Source organism: Schistocerca americana, chromosome 3 (assembly GCF_021461395.2).
Source record: "Schistocerca americana isolate TAMUIC-IGC-003095 chromosome 3, iqSchAmer2.1, whole genome shotgun sequence".
Classification (NCBI taxonomy): domain Eukaryota; kingdom Metazoa; phylum Arthropoda; class Insecta; order Orthoptera; family Acrididae; genus Schistocerca; species Schistocerca americana.
The window spans coordinates 915,607,388-915,629,119 of record NC_060121.1 but is presented as its reverse complement, the minus strand read 5'-3'; the positions used below and the strand labels follow the sequence as shown (position 1 = coordinate 915,629,119).

At 43.2% G+C, this 21,732-nt stretch overlaps 1 protein-coding gene across 1 annotated transcript in view; it reads left to right on the top strand.

The window, feature by feature from the left end:
* LOC124605690 (serine/threonine-protein kinase meng-po) overlaps window positions 1-21,732 on the top strand; it is a 373,132-nt gene that overhangs the window by 316,505 nt on the left and 34,895 nt on the right. Inside the window, exon 5 of the mRNA XM_047137545.1 lies at window positions 11,902-12,116. Coding sequence (XP_046993501.1) covers window positions 11,902-12,116 — 215 coding nt within the window. The remainder of the gene's footprint in view (window positions 1-11,901; window positions 12,117-21,732) is intronic.

The following is a 21,732-nucleotide window of genomic DNA, read 5'->3' as shown; positions in this document are numbered from 1 at the left end:
TTGCTTCTCTTTCATGCACTTCGCCTGTTATGACAACTGTCTGGTTTCTGTATAGCTTACTTTCTAATCCTGCTCTCATCAAAATTTCAGAGAGTGTAAACCAGCCAACATTGCGAAAAGCTTCCTTTAATCTACAAACGCTATAAATGTAGGTTTGCCTGTATTCAACTTATAAGAAGATGTCAATATTGCCTCACGTGTTCCTTCAATTCTGTGTAGCCCAAACTTATCTTCCCCAGTATCGGCATCGACCAGATTTTAATTCTTTTGTATAGAATTCGTGTCAGTATTCAGACTCTTCATGAAGTCTGGAGGTATATTGCCGGTCTCGTATATCCCGCACACAAGGCAGGGAAGTCTTGTCATGTTTGGTCCTCCCAAGGATCTCTCTAATTCTGAGAGTATGTCGCCTACTCCATGGGCTTCAGTCCATCTAGGTCTTATGGTCCTAAGCCAAGTTCTTCTAGCAAAATCATATCTTCCATCTCATCTTCATCTCATCCAACTTGTCTATGAGTAATATTTTCTTTATAATTGTCTTCTTAATGTAGACACCCACTACATATTCCACCATTCTCCTTTCCTTATTTGCTTAATATTGGCTTGCCATCTGTGCTCTTGATATGCATACAGCTGCTTCCCTTTCCTCCAAAGGTCTCTTTAATCTTCCTATAGGCGGCATCTGTTTTTCCCTAGTCATGCACGTTCATACCGCCTTATATTTGTCCTATAGCCATTCCTGTTTAGCCATTTTGCATTTTCTTTCAACCTCATATTTTAGACTTCTGTATTCCCTTTCGCCTGCTTCATCTGCTGTATTTTCATATATTCTCCTAAAGCCAATCAAATTTAAAACCTTCTGTTTTATCCAGTGATTTCTATTTTTCCTTACTTTTTACCTATGCGATCCTCTGCTGCCTTCACTACTTCATTTCTCAAAGTTACCCATTCGTCTTCTTTCGTCCAACATTGCCCAAGATTCTTTTGAAGCTTTCAACACCCTCTGGTGCTTTCAATTTATCCAGGCCCATCTCCTTAAAATCCTGAAATCCTACATTTTCGCAATTTTTTCAGATTTAATCTGCAGTCCATAACCAATAAATTATGGGCAGAGCCTTCATCTGCATCTGGATATGCCTTACCGTTTAAAATCTGCTTTAGAAATACCTGATTTACCGTTATATAATCAGTCTTAAACCTTCCACTGTCCGCAAGTTTCTTCCGTGTATACGAGCTTGTTTCATGATTCTTAAATTAAGTGCGAGCAATGATTAAATTATTCTTGTGCTAAATTCTGTCAAGCGGTTTCCTCTTTCATTCCTTTCCCTTAGTCCAGGTTCTCCTACTACTTTGCCTTCCCATCCCTTAAGTACAACAGAATTCCAGTCCCTCTTTCATTTCAGTCATTGTCTGCCAAAACTATCTGAACAATTTCCTTTATCTCATCATACATTCTTTCAATCTCTCCATCATCTAGGTAGTTAGTTGGCACATGAACTGGTAGTATTGTGGTGGGGGTTAGGTTTGTGTCTCTCTATGATAATGCTTATAGTAGCTTACACCTTTACCTATTTGTGGCTGTTAACTATCAAACGCTTACTAACAGAAGTATCATCAGATGCGGTATTAAACTGAACTTAGGAATACACAGTAAGAGGACGCAACATGATGATGTTGCGGGCACTACCTGTTCATGCTGTATGACCTGCCAGACAATGTTAATAGTTCCCAGAATGAGATTTTCACTCTGCAGCGGAGTGTGCGCTGATGTGAAACGTCCTGGCAGATTAAAACTGTGTGCGGGACCAAGACTCGAACTCGGGACCTTTGCCTTTCGCGGGCAAGTGCTCTACCGACTGAGCTACCCAAGCACGACTCACGCCCCGTTGCATCCTGTTCCTAAGCGTTGTTTCTAAAGACTGTAAGCAAAGGAGAAACACGACAATAATTTGTTAAAAAGCGTTTAACTAATTCGAAGAGTTACTAATCACAATGCAGTCAGATCCAAACAGAGAATATTAAGGACTGCAGGTCCTTAGCCAATTCTGTAATGCCCTAAGCACTGAGACAGAGGCTGAGTACTCGCAGGCGTGAATCACAGTACTCAAGGCGGCTGATGGTAGCTCGCGGCGGCCTCTTATACATTGCGCCAGCCGACGTGATCCTGTTTGTACAATGGCCGTCGGTTGGCTGCTACCAATTGCTATCCAGCTACCTCTGGTAGCAGTATTCGTTACGCCCGGCCTGGTGTCTGTGGCGAACGAAACCCAGTTGTATCCTCATACTTTTGGCAAATAATGCAATTATCCATTAAGCTAACATTAAGTACCGACTGACATATAAACTCGTACTACTGTCGTGGATGTTGGTGTGGTATATGTTTTGGCTATCATAATGCTTTCACTTTTTTTTTTTTTTTTTTTTTTTTTTTGCTCATTATTAGACATGCTCCTGCATTAACTGACCTGATGTCCTTTTCTTCCTGCCATCGAAGTTCACAAATTCCCTCATTTTAAAGCCTCTAACCTGCTTATCTGATCAAGGGATCCAACATTCCACGCTCCGTCCTCTAGAATGCAAAGTTCGCTTTTCCTAGGAGATCACAATGGTGGATTATTTTACTTTCAGAATGTTTTACCCAAGAGGACGCCATTACCATTGAGCTGTACAGTAGACATGCATGCTCGCGAGAAAAATTAAAGGCTTTAGCTTCTGCTTGCTTTCAACTGTTCGCAGTACCAGCGTAGCAAAGCCCGTTGGCCTGATCAGTCAATTTTCCAGACTGTTGCCCCTGCAACCATTGAAAGGGCTGCTGCCCTTCTTCTGGAACCACAGGTTAATCAGACCTCTCCACAACTATTCCTCTGTAGTGTTTGCATCACGATACGGCTATTTGTACCGTTGAGGCACGCAAGCCACCCTACCTCGGCAAGGTCCGTTCCATATTTCAAGAGAGGATGGGGGTGGAGGGCGGTGGGAGGGATGAGGTACTCCATCAAGCGTAAAGCTTGATTTTACTCCCTCCCTCTCTCTCTCTCTCTCTCTCTCTCTCTCTCTCTTCCTCTCTCTCTCTTCAGTTGCTACTCACCATATAGCGCAAATGCTGAGTCGCAGAAAGGCACAACAAAAAGCCTGTCACACAGCTAGCTTTCGGCCAACAAAGCCTTTGTCAAAATTAGACAACATACAAATGCACACATTCAGGCAAAAGCAACTCACAACACACAACATGACGTGGGTCACGTGTGTGTGAGTTGCGTTTGAATGAGTGTGTGCGTGTGTGTATGTTGTCTAATTTTGACAAAGGCTTTGTTGGCCGATAGCTAGTTCTGTGAGAGTGTTTCTGTTGTGCCTTTCTGCGACTCAGCATCTGCGCTATATGGTGAGTATCAACTATCCTTTTCATTATATTGTTACATTCCATCCTGAATTTTCCTCTGTGTGTGTGTGTGTGTGTGTGTGTGTGTGTGTGCGTATCGGCCGATCTCTCTCTCTGCCTCACTCTCTCTGCTGCTGTTGCTCGGGTCATCTAAGTATTTGTGTTTCCAGTTACTCGTTGCACGTAAGAAAGATCACCAGATATAGTAGTATTCACTCTCTTAAAGAGCACACTTATCACTTTGAAGCGCATTATAACTCGTACTAGGTGGTACGTCACGGCAGTGAAGGGGGGTGTATTTTCGTCAGTCCGTTGTATGAAATCAGCGCAGGAGGGTGTCAACGTGGAGAAATGGCACAGTGGCAGAAAGGAGCTATCGTGTTTGGACGTAGCCGTGACCTCACCGTGACTGACGTCGCCTCATTTGTTACTCAACGTGTACTGGCTGGCCGACGACTCTACAAGCAATAATTTACTATTTGCAGCAGTGTAACACGGCATGGAAGCAGTGGTCGTAAAACGATGTAAACGTATGTCACGTCTTGTCAATGACAAACAAACACTGTGAATGGAACTGCTTATAAAGACATTTTGAGTCAGGTTCATTGAAACACACTTTTTCATTACCCCAAACAACAAAGAAACTGGGCAATTGATGACTGTAATTTTGTTGTCTCATCCGACGAGTCACTGCTTTGCCTCTTTTCAAATGATAGAAAGCGTCGACAGTACTGACGGACTTGTGAGGGCGTTTGACCTGTAGTGGGCAGAGGGAACAGCTCAAAAAAATTGTTCAAATGGCTCTGAGCACTATGGGACTTAACTGCTGTGGTCATCAGTCCCCTAGAACTTGGAACTAATTAAACCTAACTAACCTAAGGACAGCACACACATCCATCCCGGAGGAAAGATTCGAACCTGCGACCGTAGCGGTCACGCGGTTCCAGACTGAAGCGCCTAGAACCGCACGGCCACACCGGCCGGCAGGGAACAGTTCAGGCTGGAGATATTTCTATATGTTTTTGGGGAACAGAGGGTGAAACGTAGCTGTCAACACAGCTGCACCTTGGTAGCACTATGAGATCTACTCATCAATGTCTCCAGCCACAATACAACAAAGAAGAGAGTCCACAAATTCCTTCAGGTGCTCCATACTCCATACACAGTCCATCATAGAAGGAATGTCACTATGTGTTCTTGCACTGACCTGCTTGAAATAACCTTATTCGCTGGTTGTTAGTAGTTTCTACGGCGCTTACACTCCAACCTGTAAACAAAGAATGAAAAAACAAAAATAATGCCAAAGAAATAGGTGAAATAGAAAAGAAGGAAAGGAAAATAATCAGAAAAATCTTGAGACCAACATATAGTTATGGGAAATGGAAATTAAAAAGTACTGTAATAAAGAAGTTTATGAAAAAATAGAATGAATATTAGACACTATGAGGAAGAGGAGAATTGTATTCCATGGATACTAAAATGGCTATATGAGAGCAGAATAACAAAAGGAATTTTTAACTTTTTTAGCGGAAACTCAATAACTTCAATGACATGGATCAAACAAGTTAAACCAGACCTGAGGGAAACAGAAAAAATGGAGGAAAAAATAGAAAAAAATAGGAAAAAAGAAAGTACACAGCAAAAGTAAAAAATTTCAAAGGCTTGCAGTAGGAAACAAAAGGACCACTCAGGGGGAATATGGACTGAAGAAAGAAAAGAAAAAATAAGGAATGAGTGAGAAAGTGCTGAGAAGAAAGAGAGGGGAAGTGAAAGAAGACGTAAGTTATTTCAAGTGGTCTTTAGTTTTCCAAACAAATTTTAAAAAGATGAATTAAGTTCTTACCATTTATAAACACATGTTAAATAATGAAATCGGCACAGAAATTGTTCGAGAATTTATTACGAATATTTTCAGCTGCGGTCGCTCCGTTATGGGAATACCAGGTGAAAATAACATGGTGTTTGGAGAAAACACGTTTCGCCAAAATGGCTGCCCATAGCCGGTGGTCCCCTTGATGCTGTACGAAACGAAAAGTCTGTGTAACAGTACCAGGTTTGCTTTATTTTTACTTCCAGTCTCATCCACATTGTACTGGTTACTTTGATGGATTCCACGCTGGGTGCCAATTACGTAGTCGTTAATTTTGAGGGCCCACTCTGCGGACCAATTACGTAATGACTCTCATCTATTCAACCATTTTTTTTATAGCTGGGCGATAGACTGCTGAAGGTAGACCAATAATGACAAAATTTATAGATTTGTAAAAGTATTATATGAAGGAAAAGAGATTAACAGGGAACCATTTATATCGCAACAAACAGCTGCATTGGGTCTGGTTGGAGTCCAAGCAGGTAGTACACATAACACCAAAACTCGCAGCACCTGAAGAAGACATCTGGGTCGGTCGTGAAAATATTGTGCTTAAAATGGAAACAACAGCTTCGCAGAACACCCAGAAGCTCACTATTAAACACTTGCACCGTTAATTTATATTTTCAATGAAACAAGGAAACGGAACCATTTCCGATATATCTCCGAGCACTTATCCAGTGTGGAAGATTTACAGTGTGTTAATTATCCATATGCAAGTGCCTGAATACAGTTATATGTGATGATAAATACTTTACAAATGTTTCTCGAGTTGAAAGGTATCGGTCCCAGTCAAACGCGTGATTTCCTTGTTGGTCACGCCGAGAGTGGTCCTCCAGGTTGGATGGAAGGTGCAGTTGATTGAATTATCCACTAAAACGCCCTGGACTCCAGAACTTCATGGGGAGGAATATTGGTGGAAGACGATTTTATGGCTGCCTTGTAACAGGATTTCTGGAGATGAATATATGGCTGCCTTGCTAAACGCAGGTTTCCCACAGCAAGGCAGAAATTATCACTGCAAATATAACACTTCATTTGTCACAGTCATATACTCTGAACAGTTATTTGAAACAATTCGTGTTGCCACGTTAAGCTGCTTTTGAGTGTTTCGACTTTAAGGGCGCTCAATGGATGAGCTGCCTTTAATGAGAAATACTTCATTGAAAACCGTTTTTAGGAGAAAGTACTATGTTCAAGTCGATCAACATAACAGAAAGAAGGGCACAAGATAAGATGGACTTGTACAAATAGCCTCGTGATGACTGGGTGTTGTGTGATGTCCTTAGGTTAGTTAGGTTTAAGTAGTTCTAAGTTCTAGGGGACTGATGACCATAGATGTTAAGTCCCATAGTGCTCAGAGCCATTTGAACCAATTTTTGTACAAATACTTTTATATAAATCATAACAGTAATATGCAGAAAATCGTGTGTAGATACTCATGTGAAAACAAGTTATAATAAAAACACTTTGATTCGATAGATTAACACATGTCGAAGTTAATTGTTTTGGTCAAGGAAGTTTACATCAAAACATGAAGGAAACGCCGTTCGGAGGATGGCTTGTATATGTGATGCGTATGGAAAACGTATTCACACTGAATTACTCGGCTGTTGTCGTACAGTTCATAACGGTGTTAAAATGGAAATGAAACACTCATTTACAAACCTGATTAGCACACGATAGGCACAATACATTTATATAAAATGATAAAATATCTCCTGTACCTCTGTCACACGTTCTCCCCATCACATAACAACGCAGCTATTCGAGTTGTCGGCATGCAACAATAGGCCTTACATTTGCAAATTGGACTTCTTGTATGGTTCTCAGTTATAAAGAAAATTTTCACATTGGATCTCCATAATACTCGTATTTGGATTATCTGTCTGGCATTGGCCGTACATACAGGGTGTACATTAATAAAGCCGACAAACTGCAGTGACCGATTCCTGATTGGAAATGAAGGAAAAAAGGTGCTATGGACACATGTCTGGAAATGCATTGTTGCCACGGTAGATGGCGCTGACGAATGAAAGTTCCTCTGACCATGTGCCGTGTGTTACTTGTGTGTTGCAGGCTGTGTGATTGACGCAGCGCACTGTAAACAGCAGGATAGTTCGGTATTCACGTCGGGAACAACCCGAGATAGTGTTTATATACGGCCAGACAGATGGAAACGGTCGAGAGACAGCACGGCTGTACCACAAGTACCCACACAGACATCAACCACGTCACACAACATTAAAGTTCTTTTTGGGCGTTTGTGTGATTACGGGCCCTTTCAGACTGGATACTACAGGATCTAGAGACGCACACTAGTACGAGTTCCAGGCAAGGCCCGCAGACATGGTGTAAGCCAAAGTACGACTATGCGTTTCCCTATCACCTGCAACGAGTGCACGGATTATCCTCTGTAGGGGAAGGATTTTATCGATGGTTTTTGCACTAATCCATCACAATTATCGAATTTCTGTCATCAGCAATCCAGGATGCGACATGTGGACCCGTGTATTGCATCCCATGGGGGCCACTGTGTACGTCTGTTGTGACGTGGATGCGATGCAACTTAGTACTGTATTCCTGGACGATTTGTTATCGTTGCACGTACACCGTCCATTTTCTGACACATGTTTCACTCCACTTGCAGTCAGGAATCCGTCTCTACAGTCTATCATTTTATTTATCTTCACTCTGTATAGTAAAAATGCAACTTGAGTTTTACTACCTTTTCTTCTAATATTTTCTAACGGTAATTCTCTATTATTGATGTTAATTAGGGTTGTCATTTTTCTTCGTACATTTTGTCAACTATTTTCATCTGATAACCATTATTGTTTGCCGTTCATCAGAGTGTGTCTAGTTTATGGATTCTGTCGATTCTGTTATCTTCAGACATTGGAGCCCGCATTAACCTACTAATCATTGCATGAAAGAAATTTTTTTATCTGCAAGCGGGTGGCATTGTGAGGCATGGTTGAAGTTGTCTGCGGTACTACTTTACGTTATGCGCTGGAAATATGTACTCCATTGCAACTGCTAATTCTAAGATCTAAGAAGCTGATCGCGGATTTTTTTTCCGAATTCCGTTGTAAAGATCATAGTATTGTGGAAGTTGTTTAAACTGCTTTAAAGTTCATTAATCACATGATTGCCTCCGCCTCCGTTGATAAGAATAATCGTGTCCTCCAAATGTCTTCAATAGTACATTATTTTATCACTTATCGTTTGATGTAAGTAAAGAATTTATTCTCAAGATGTTTTCGAAAATATCTGCCAAGTGTGCCAGCGAGACAACATCCAATTTTAAGTCCCTTCTCTAATTTACAGATTTTATTTTGAAACGTAAAATATTTATGAGATGGTGCTAAAATGTTATGGTAATGGAATGTCCTTGGTGGTATATAAAGCGTGGAAGGAGTAAAAGCAACACTCCACTAATAGTTGCGAATTGTTGAGGCACCGAGTCGTCAACCTGCACGTACGAAAGTCTGAGGACGTTGTGAGCTTTTGGACGAATCGTTGTTCAGATCTATGGAGTACCCATAAACACAAATGCGCAACTACCTTGCCTCGGCTGGTTATATTTTTTTCCACATTGCAGCTCCACTGGGGTGTGACGTTATAATATATTGTGCGATATGGGTGAGGGGGAAAGGAGGCGGGGAGGAGGAAGGAGTGTTGAGGGGCCACTTTACCAGACACACCCCTCCCCCCCCCCCGTCCCCCACCACCATAATCACGCTAAAGTGTGGGAACAATGTAATCAATCATAACAACGTAGTGGTGCGGAAGTATTTGTGCATATGGGTACTCGTAAATCTGAAGAAGGATTCGTCAGAAAGCTAGCAACATTTTCAGTCTAGTCTACGTGTCTGTTGATGACACAGAGCCTAGTTTATTAGATGAGTTGTAACAGCTGTATCTCATATACAAGGTGTAAAAAATGACGGTTTAAAAATGTGGGAGACTGCAGAGGATGAAATTTTGAACGTCTTGGTATGAGGAACCTATAGCCGAAATTGAGAAATAAAGTTCTACAGCCGCCACTGGGCTTTTGCAAATCCACACGCTACCTCTCAGTGACAATCTAGGCTGGAATTGTCGGAAACCACCTTACTGGACTACACATCTTTCCAGATCGTTTGAACGGTGCATAATATTTTAACTTTCTGGAAAATGCCTTGCCTAAACTCCTGGAGGACGTTCCCCTGCAACTGTACACTAGTTTATGGTCTCGGAACGACGATTCTCCAGTGCACTTTGATCGTTGGGCCAGGGCATATCTCACAGACAACTGCAGGCAGAGAGTATTTTGAAGGGGATGCCCAGTTTCCTGACCTCACAACTCTTAACTTGAAACTTACTGGCGGATTAAAACTGTGTGCCGGACCAGATTTAACTAGCACTCCTGGAAGAACGGATCCGTTCTTTCAGGAGCGCTAGTTCTGCAAGGCTCGCAGGAGAGCTTCTGTGAAGTTTGGAAGGTAGGAGACGAGGTACTGGCAGAATTAAAGCTGTGAGGACGGGGCGTGAGTTGTGCTTGGGTAGCTCAGTCGGTAGAGCACTTGCCCACGAAAGGCAAAGGTCCCGAGTTGAGTCTCGGTCCGGCACACAGTTTTAATCCGCCAGGAAGTTTCATATCAGCGCACACTCCGCTGTAGAGTGAAAATTTCATTCTAGAAACTCTTAACTTTCTTGTCTGGGGTTTTGTAAAGTCACTGGTGTATTAAACGCCAGTAGGAACAACAGATGAACTTACTGAATGCATCTTTAAGCGTTTGACACCATCAGAGTGGAGAGTGGAATTTTACAGAGAAACTGACGAAACATGGTTCGTCGTTACACATTATGTAACGAAGCTGATGATCGTCACATCGAACGTTTACTCTATGTAGTAGTGAAGCTACAGATTCGGTTTACAGTATTTGATTTTACTGTACTGTAGTTTGTAAAACAGTTATTGACAGTATTCTGGGAAGGATAATGTAAGTCTGGTTGCCTGTCTTAAAATGCATGAAATATTTTTTGGAAGTCCGGAGCCGCACTGCTGCCACGGTCGCAGGTTCGAATACTGCCTCTGGCACGGATGTGTGTGATGTCCTTAGGTTAGTTAGGTTTAAGTAGTTCTAAGTCTAGGGGACTGATGACCTCAGCCGTTAAGTCCGATAGTGCTTAGAGCCATTTTTTATTTTCTGGAGCAGTTTTATTTTGAAAAAAAAAAAACTACGTTGGACGGGTACCAACGAGCGTGAAGGAGGAAAGCTTTTCCATTCAAGAGTGGAAGAAGAGATTTTCAGGATAAAAGTTTCGTCTATGGCAATGTCTTTAGAAACAGAGCCAAACTTCATTTTTATCAAGTACCAGACAAGAAACAATTCTTAGTCTCTCTGAGGAAATTGGTAGTACGTTCAACTGAAATAAATTGGTGAAGCTGCAAAAATTCTGAAACTAGGTTTCAACACGAAAATGTGAGCCCTGCCCCTTCAGAATACGGTTACTGTATTTTGGCCAGCGTCACTCAATCCTCTTCAAGTAGACGACTGAAGAGCCCTTCTACATAAATGCTATATTATCCTCCCCTTTCCAATGTCTAGACTAATACTGTGCGGAGCAGGGTTGCACCATTGTTCCTAATTAACTTCATGCTGCCGCACTTGGACGATTTCAGTGGTTGGAAAATTGGTCTTTTTTTTATATTTTTTACAGATATTTCAACGCCATTCAGTGGGAAGGTGGATAAGGGGGGAACCACTAAACTTCTCTATACTAGGTTCTATCACCTGCAATGGAAGAGGATGAGTTAAGAGTAGGAGGGATAAGTGATGTTGTTATGAATGGGATGGCAATAGTGTTGGAGGGGTTGTATTTGGGGCATGTAGTGTAAGAGTGTGAGCAGCAGGTTGCATTAAATTTTAGAGATGGATGATTAGAATGGATGTCTAGCCACGGCTGTGGCGGCATGAAAAGGAAGCCAGGGGAAGGAGAAGGGAACACTGATGGGCGAAAGGATAGGTAGAGTGGGTTAGCTATGACAGATAGCATAGCCGTCAGATAAAATTTCGTTGGTTCTAAGTCTGTTGAAGCTGTAATGGGAGGCGACAAGGAGGCTAAGGAGGTGTAAGAGGAGTGGGAAGTATTGGTATTGGCTCGGCAGTGTGCTTGTATTGGTTACTAGGGGCAACATGAAAGGGTTGATGGAGGCAAGTTTGCGGAATGTGTAGGAAGTACGGAGATATTCAGCCTCAATGAGACGGGAGAGAAAATTGATGAATCGGTAAAGGTGTCGAGTAGGAGAGGGTAATAAGCGAAACGGAGTCCTTCTATTCAACATCTGAAAATACTGATAGAAAGTGACTGGAGTGTATATCCATTACACAGGAGAGGATGGATCGAATCAAAGCTTTGTTTGTGTAGAGGATGATGGACGTATCCAAATTCCATGATTGGCCAGTTAGTAATTTTAATCTGCTGTGTGCTCTCTGTTGCATGGTTAGTGGGCTGGTCCTATAATTGGATTTTGGAAGGGCTTAGCTTGAGGAACCATTGGATACGACAGGAAGTAATCTGGTTATTGGCCATAGTTCAGAGATGTGCAACTCCCGTTGTGCGTAGTGCTTCTGGAAGTGAAGTGGTGGTGTGCGTGCCGCAGCTGGCGTCGGCGTTGGACCACCTGCACGCGCGCGAGCTGGTGCACCGCGACGTCAAGCTGGACAACGTGCTGGTCTTCCGGTCGGACTTCTCGCGCGTCAAGCTCTGCGATTTCGGCGAGACGCGTCGTGCTGGCACGCTGGTGCGCAGGCGCAACGAGTGGTTGCCGTACTCGCCGCCAGAGGTGCTGCTCACCAACACCGACGACACCTACAAGTGAGTTCTCGTCTACTTCTCGTTGTCAGATTACTGAAACGAAGTAGAAATCTTGATTTTTGTTTTGGCAGATGTGATATTTTTGCAACGTATACTCACCCAAGACATGCAGTTGTTTAATAATAATTCTGAACGTAAGTACGATTCTACAATCTATGAACGTAACCCCTTCACCCTGCCCAAGTAAACCCACCTCTTGCAACATCTAATTACACAACCTACCTAGCTACCCACCACGCCCTTCAACTTTCCCGTCCTTTCTTCCAACGTTGCTTGACTCTGCTGGTCGAGTTGTCCAATACATGGAAACTTTGAGTAAATCCATAGAAAAACGAAGCTACGATCTTCGGTCACACCACTTGGAGATACTGCCACCCAATTTTCCAACCACCCAGTTCCTCCTACTAGCACAGTAAAGTATTTAGAGCTAACCCTCGGTAGAAAATTAATGTGGAATATGAGCCTCCATATCATCCAACATAAAGCCCTAAACTGACTACAACTATAAAAGGCATCACCTGTGATCTACACCCTGCTACCATCGTCTGCACCTATAAATCCCTTTCCTATTCCACCATAACTTAGGCCTCGATCTTTGCCTCTCGTAAATTCTACAGATCCTAAAACTACACGACTTCCGCTTCATCTTCCACAACGACGTATCTCCTCTAATTTGCGTTCTATTACTCATTCATTTCCCACACCTTCTTCTCTTCCTGGAACGCTTTCAGACCCAGTGGATTAATTGGAAAACCCAGTTCTAGCACCCAGCGGAGGAAAGGACATGAAAGAAACCATCCGTTTCCTTTGGACGTTGGTTCACACACATTTCGCGGTCGACAGTTTGCAGCACAGTGAACAGCAGGACTAAGTTCTTGACAACCTGTGACACTCATGACTCTCCACAGGTGATTCAACCTTTTTCTGAGGACATTGTGTGGTCTGCAGCTGTACTGAATATGATCTCACCCATTTGTAGTGTAGTGTCGCTACCATTTTTTGCTCCTGTCTACAGGATGGAACCACTACGGACAGTTAAAAATAATTCGACGAAATTTGAACGTGATTTGAAGCAGCAAAGGATGCCTATGCTTCGTCACTCCTCCTGTTTTGCGCACTCCTGTGGCATGATCATGGGGGGGAGGGGAGGGAGATGTGACACTGACACATCGTGGATAAAACGGCAAAGTGTCCATCTAAGATTCTCCAGTTAGGCAACACATCTAAGATTCTCCAGTTCGACAACGCCACCGGTGTCATCCACCCACGATTTTGTAGCACTTTAAAAATGTAGATGTACAGCGTCCAAGGCGCCTGCAGGGAGGCAACCCGCTCACACCCTTCCTATTCTGCGTGCCCCCTGACAGGGTGTAGGGCAGTACTGCAAACAGCCTGCAGGCGCTTACGACTCCACACGGATTGTCTCTGTACAGGTACCTTTTAAAGAGTTCAACAAAGGAGGGTGGGTGGCACAGAGGGTGTTGCCGATCTGGGTACTCTTAGCGGAAGACTTTGCTGTTTTATTCATGCATGTGTCAATGTCACATCCCCATACTCCTTCAGATCTCGTTCAAATTTCGTCGAATGGTTTTGAACGGTCCCTAGTGGTTCCACCGTGTAGGTAAGAGCAAAAATTACAGTCCCGCTGCACTCCAAAGGGTGAAATCACGTTCACTGTGGTTGCTAGCCCACAGTGTCCTTAGAGAAGGGTTGAATCAACTAGGTAGAGTCAGCAGTGCCAAAGGTTGTCAAGAATCTCGTCCTGTTGCTCACTGCACTGCGAACTGTTGTTTTCGACCGTGACATGTGTGGGAATCAATGCCCAAAGGAAAGAGAGTGTTTCTTTGACGCCCATTATGCCACCCCGTGAGGAGCTTTCACGTCGAGCGACAGAGTGTCTGGAATGTTTCCTTTGGCAATCTATAATAAACCGCTTGATTTCAACTCTGGGATTTATGATTCTGAACTCCACCGCAGAGGTGTCAAAAGAAGGGGTGAAATGTGGATAAGGCGAGTGGTTTCCATCGTGTGATACGGCCATCGCAGCGTTGAGCAGAATTTTGGTGAAATTTCGTGCCAACATGATATCAGTGACCCACCTTACGCCTCACATGACCTTTTGAGTTCGGGCGTTTCTTTCGCATGTGTCTACACCTTACTGTTTGAAGCGTCGCTGAGCCCGATGGTGACGTCACGGAGCAACACGCTTTCGCACCATTACAGAGGAAGGTCGTAGGCGCCTTTGAACCTAATTTCAAACTTCTGCGTTGCCACTGGAGACAATTACGGGAATTCGAAAAAATTACCCTTGAATTGTGCTATGCAACTCAAATTCTTAGTTGGAAGAGAATATAATTCAGAACAAGTCAGGGAAGCGATAAACTCACTGCTTATTAGAAACCTGAAACTTAACAGTTGAAGTGAGCATTGGCACCCTTCACTGTTATTACACTACTACTTTCCCTACTGGCTGTGTCATTTTGGAGTATCCCCTAATGACTTCTGTACAAGACAGTTCGCTGTCCGTCTTGATTTAATACATACCATTAAAAGAGTGGAATTTAGTTTAAACATCATAAATGACGTATTACTATTTCTTAAAACTCTTACACTGTTGTTCATTTCAGTTACTTCGCTCACTCTGAATTACAATGCCACTTCTTTAATAACTTGCTGTCACAATCTCTTCACTTTTATTGTTAATTAATTTCATTTCTTTCCTTTCTTCACGGTTTCCTGCTGTACCAATCATTCACGTTACTCTACATCAACAATTACATCTACATGAATACTCTGCAAATCACACTTAGGTGCCTGGCAGACGGTTCATCAAATGAACTTCACGATGTTTTTCTATTGTTCCACTCTCCAACAGCGCGCAGAAAAAACGAACACCTATATCTTTCCGTGCGAGCTCCGGTTTCCCTTATTTTACTTTATGGCCGTTTCTCCCTACGTAGGTCAGCGTGAACAAAATATTTTCGCATTCTGAGGAGAAAGTTGGCGTTTGAAACTTCGTGAGAAGACTCCGCTGCAACAAAAAATGCCTTTGTTTTAATGATTTCTACCAAAAATCCTGTGTCATACCCGTGACACTCTGTCCTCTACTTCACGATATTACAATACGCGCTGCTCTTCTTTGAACTTTTTCGATGTACTCTGTTAATCCTATCTCGTAAGGATCCCACAACATGCAGCAGTTCAAAAAATGTTCAGATGTGTGTGAAATCTTATGGGACTTAACTGATAAGGTCATCAGTCTCTAAGCTTACACATTACTTAGCCTAAATTATCCTAAGGACGAACACACACACCCATGCCCAAGGGAGGACTCGAACCTCCGCCGGGACCAGCCGCACGCGCAGCAGTACTCCAAAAGAGGACGCACAAGCATAGCGTAGGCAGTCTCTTTAGTAAATCTGTCGCGTCTTCTAAGTGTTGTGCTAATAAAGCGCTGTCTTTGATTCGCCTTGCCCATAACATTTTCTGTGTGTTCTTTCCAGGTTCAGTTGTTCGTAACTGTAATGTCTAGGAATTTAGTTGAAGTGATTTACTAGATTTGACTGATTTAACGTGTAACCGAAGTTTAACGGATTCCTTTTAGCACTCATTTGGATGACCTCACACTTATCACTATTTAGAGTCAATCGCCAAATGTCGCACCATTCATACATCGTTTCTAAATCTCCTTGCTACTTGTTTTGATCGTGTGATGACTTTACTAGGTATTAAACGACAGCATAACCTGCAAATAACCTGAGACGGCTGCTCAGATTGTCTCCCAAATCGTTTATATAGATAAGGAACAGTAAAGGGCCTATAACACTACTTTGGGGAACGCCAAAAATCACTTCTGTTTCAGTCGATGACTGTCCGTCAGTCACTACGAACTGTGACCCCCTGACAGGAAATCACGAATCCAGTCGCATAACTGAGACATAACCGTGTTCATTATCACTCAGTCTGACCATCTCGTAACTCCACTACTCGACTCTAACCTGTAACTCACATATCCGAAGCTCATAACACCCACCCACTCTTTCTGACTAAAGCTAAAAAAACACGAGTGCTCGAACCAAAAATACACACTGTCAAACCTACAATGGACATCGCATGTTTGTCTGACTACCGAAGAACTTGGCACGCTTATTAAGAATCCAGTCCTCATTATGATGAGTCAGCTTTTCCGTCTGTTTCGGGTATTGTTAATGTATCTGGAATTAGCTCTCTTCTGAAGATGAATAATTACCGCAGGTGAGGGACACGGCTGTCAAGGAAGGTGGTGGTCTGGATGTCTGTCCGACAGACGTGAGGCGCGGGGCTATGAAACCGGGTCAGGCCTCCTAATAGCACTCCACACCTGGCGTCGGGATATATGCGCCCCACTGTCTGACTCTGCTGGGCACTGCTTACGATATCCTAGCTGCCCACACAACGACAACTCTGCGGCTCTTAAATGGCCAGCGGCTAGTAACGAGTCTGTGCAAGCTGAGGAGCCATGAGGAATTTCAAAGGCTAATTTTATGTCGCCACACTCAATCGTTGCTCACTGTTGGCCACCTCTGTGGTCCCAGCCAACGGACACTGCACCAGAACGTACGCATGACGCCGCCATGTTGTTGTTGTTGTTGTTGTGGTCTTCGATGTGAAGACCGATATGATGCAGATCTCCTTGCTACTTTATCCTGTGAAAGCCTCTTCGCGTCCGAGTAATTACTACAATCTATGCCCTTCTGAATCTACTTATTGTACTCATTTCTTGGCCTCTGTGATTTTTCACCCTCCATACTTCCCCCCAATACTAAACTGGTGATCCCTTGATGTCTCAGAATGTGCTCTATCAACTGGTCCCTTCTTTTAGCCAAGTTGTGCCACTAATTTATTTTCACCCAAATTCTATTCAGGATTTCCTCATTAGTTTTGTGATCTATCCATCTAATCTTCAGCATTCTTCTGTACCACCACATTTCGGAAGCTTATACTCTCTTCTTGTCTAAACTGTTTATCGCTCATGTTTCAGTTCCATAAGTGACTGCACTCCAGACAAATAACTTCAGCAAAGACTTCCTCACACTTAAATCTATATTCGAGGGTAGCATGTTTCTCTTCTTCAGAAATGCTTTTCTTGCTATTGACAGTCTACATCAGCTATTTTGCTTCCCAGATAGCAAAACTCATTTACTACTTTAAGTGTCTCATTTTCTAATCTAATTCTCTCAACATCACTTGATTTAATTCGACTGAATTCCATTATCCTTGTTTTGCTTTTGTTAATGTTCTCTTATATCCTCCTTTCAAGACACTGTCCATTCCGTTCAACTGGTATTCCAAGTCCTTTGCTGTCTCTGACAGAATGACAATGTCATCGATAAACCTCGAAGTTTTCATTTCTTCTCCCTGAACTTTAACTCCCGCTCCAAATTTTTCGTTGGTTTACTTTACCGCTTGTTCAGTGTACAAATTGAATGACATCGGGGATAGGCTACAACCCTGTCTCATTCGCTTATCAAACACCGCCTCCCTTTCATGCCCCTCGACTCTTGTAATTGCGGTCTGGTTTCCGCACAAGATTTTAAATAGCCATTCTCTCTCTGTATTTGAACCCTGCTACCTTCAGAATTTCAAATAAAGTGTTCCATTCAACATTGCAAAAAACGTTCTCGAAATCTAAAAATGTTATAAATGTAGGCTTCCTTTAATGTATTTTCTAAGTGGCAGGGTCAGTATTATCTCGCGTGTTGCTACTTTTCTCCGGAATCCAAACTTATTTTTGCTGAGGTCGGTTTCTACCAGTTTTTCCATTCTTTTGCAAAGAATTCGTGTTAGTATTTTGCAATCATGACTTGTTAAACTAACAGTTCGGTAATTTCCCCACCTGTCAGGAACTGCTTTCTTTGGAACTGGAATTATTCTATTCTTCTTGAAGTCTGAGGGTATTTCGCCTGTCTTATACATCTTGCACATTAGATGGAAGAGTTCTGTCGTGGTTGGCTCTCTCAATGCTATCAATAGTTCTGATGGAATGTCATCTACTTCTGAGGCCTTGTTTCGATGTAAGGCTTTCAGTGCTATATCGAAGTCTTCTCGCAGTCTCATCTCTCCCATCTCATCTTCATCTACCTCCTCTTCCATTTCTATATTGCCTTCAAGTTCGTCTTCCTTGTACAGACCCTCTATATACACCTTCCACGTTTCAGCTTTCCCTTCTTTGGTTAATACTGGTTTTCCATCTGATCTCTTAATATTCATATAGTTGCTTCTCTTTTCTCCTAAGGCCTCTTTTATCATTCTGTGGGCTGTGTCCATCATTCCCTTAGCGAAATACGCTTCTAAATCCTTACACTTGTCTTCGAGCCATTCCTTCTTAGCCAGTTTGCACTTCCTGTCAGTTTCACGTTTTAGGCGTTTGTATGCCCTTTTGCCTGCTTGATTTGTTGCAATATTATATTTTCTCCTTTCATCAGTTCAATTCAGTATCTCCTGTGTTATCCAAGAATTTCTACTAGGACTTGTCTTTTTATCTATTCAATCCACTGCTGCCTTCTCTATTTCATCTACAGTTCGCAAGCAATAAATTGTGGTCAGAGTCCACATCTGACCCTGAAAATGTCTTGCGATATAAAATCTGGTTCCGGGATCTCTTTGTGAGACCAAATGAGATGCTGCTTCAATAAATAAACAACTAAGTCGATAGAAAAGCCGTCGAAGTGACATCAAATGGAAAAGCATTCGCTGGGCTGGGAGCCACACAATATTTACAAGCTCCCAATGAAACCATTATTCAATATAATGGCGTCCATTCTCAACACTACGCACAGACTAAAATAAAGCAAGAAAAAAGATTTTGCTTTGGTGGAGTGAGCCGTAAACGAAAATTGCGTAATCAAGGTAAGGAAGGTAACAGCAGGCTGAAAGACTTTATGTGCACAATAAAACCAGGACAAGATAACTGTCATCAGGAAGAAACGTCATCAGCATAGGATTAGCGGGACATTCTATAAATAAGCGCACTGGTCAATATGGTAACCATCCCCGTCAAAGACTACACCCGCCGCAAGAGCACAATGGCCGCTCTGCGGGTGGCGTACCAGGCGGTCGTGCGACATCCCACGGCTGACGCAGTGAAGCGGAGTGCATGTACCAGTCCGGTATGTCGAATCAACACAGTAAGATGCGTGAACGTCGAGTCGTGAGAGAATGACAGGTATGAGCTATCGTGTATGGTCATGCCCGTGATCACATCGTGCCCGACTGTCAACTGGTTCAAATGGCTCTGAGCACTATGGGACTTAACGTCTGAGGTCATCAGTCCCCTAGAACTTAAACCTACGTAAACCTAACTAACCTAAGGGCAGCACACACATCCATGCCCGAGGCAGGATTCGAACCTGCGACCGTAGCGGTCGCGCGGTTGCAGACTGAAGCGCCTAGAACCGCTCGGCCACACCGGCCGACCATGTACTGTCCAACGAATCTACAAGTAATGGTTTGCCAATTGCAGCCAAGCCATGAAATACGTCACAACAGTGGTTGTCAAAAGACCCCAGCCAACAGGGACCGCAGGCGAGTTTCATTCTCTGTCAGTGTCAGTCGGTATCAAACCCGACCGGAATTGGTGCTGCCAGTGAATGTAGGAGCATCTCCATCAGTTTTCTGGCAAACACTGTGAAGAGAACTCCATATAACTTTTTATGTCCATGACCGGAAGGGCAACAACAAACTGATTAATATGCCACTGGTAGCTGTGAACAATGCTTTATAAATTCACAGAACATAGAACATGAATATCCAGAAAATAAGAGTCACTGTTTGACAATGAGAAATAAGGTTAACACTGTATCCGCCAATAGGATGTTCTCAGAGAGTCTATGTTGGTCCACTGAAATAAGAAACTTCTCATAGCATCCCTAAATGCCGAGTCCCACGAGCAGTGATCAGTGGTAGGCAATGGCTGCATCTCGTGACAGCCGAGCTGGCCGAAGAGCGTAGGACAGGCGGCGTTCAGCGAGGCCATGGTCGACGGATACGCGGCCGCTACTCGGTGACGGCTTAGCGGCTTGTAGAGCATGCGGAGCTGGGTCCGTGAGGCTGTGGTCAGAGGCAGGCAGCGAGGTGACTCGAGACGGTACGTACTGCAGACAGTGTCCTTCGAGCCTATGGTCGGTCATGTGGATTGTTTGGTTGACCGTGGAGACCTATTGTGTTCATGATGGGAGCTCGGCGAGAACAGTACTGGCTATGCGTCGGCCGGCAAGTTATATCCACGACCGGGGACAGATTACACGGTCGGTTTCCAGGCGGCACGTGGCCGGTGTAGGGAAATATTTTCATGGTTATGGCGCCGCCGGAAGTGATGCTAGGGCCGCTGTATTATACGGAGCTTCTCGTAAATCTTGCGGTGAATATGTTTACATTTACCGACAGTGGGATTGGAATCTCTAGTGTTTAATTTTAATTTTCTTTTGGCTTTGAACAGCAAAGACCACACAGCAACAGGAGTTTCGAACGTGTCATGTTAACAAAACAGCAGTTTCCGCAGTACAACAGTAAAAAGATTTCGACGTACAAATATAAGTTCTTAATACAAATTAAAATCACAGCCAGCATCTCTAGAGTTTACTACCGGCGGTCGAGTCGGGAAGAGACAGTCGCTGGTAGGCTGAATGTGTTGCGGTACAGCCGAAACTCCAAGGGGTACTGCATCGGGTTACCACACAACAGAGATATGGTATACACTGAAGAGCCAAAGAAACTGGTACACATGCCTAAAATTGTGTAGGGTCCCCTCGAGCACGCAGAAATGCTACACTTCTGTCACGTAGAACGATTCCCTACAGTTGTCGTCGGTCCCGTTTTTGCAGGATCTTTTTCCGGCCGCAGTGATGTCGAAGATTTGATGTTTGGCCGGATTCCTGATATTCACGGTACACTCGTGAAGTGGTCGTACGGGAAAATTCTCACTTCATCCTTACCTCGGATATGCTGCATCCCATCGCTCATGTGCCGACAGTAACACCACGTTCAAACTCACTTAAATACTGGTAACCTGTCATCTTAGTAGCAGAAACCGATCTAACAATTTTGCCAGACATTTGTCTTACATAGGCGTTGCCGACCGCAGCGCCGTTTTATGCCTGTTTACATACCTCAGTATTTGAATACGCATACCTATGCCAGTTTCTTTGGCGCTTCAATGTACATATAGAACACAGTCACTGCAATATCGTATTTATCGTATGTGCAATGACAGTTTTCTATAAGTTTTTATGAGAAAGTACGAGTACTTTACCCGAGTGGCTGAATGTTCGCTTTTTGATATTAGGGGTCTAATAGCTATACATACCTAAAAAATAGGTTTAGTCCTCTTTTCCAGTTATTTGACTTCCGGTCTCTGGAGCTTAAATGACAGAGTCATACAGTACATTAAAACAAACAATCTTTGATGCTTTGTTTGGCTGAATGATTGTATATACTTTCATGACTTTTGATGCTTAAGCCAAAACATTGTTGCAGGTTATGTAATGTACGCGATACGTAAGATTGCTGACTATACAAAATGACGAATGGGTATAAATAAATGATAATTTATTTTAGTGTACAAAGATAAGACGAGCTT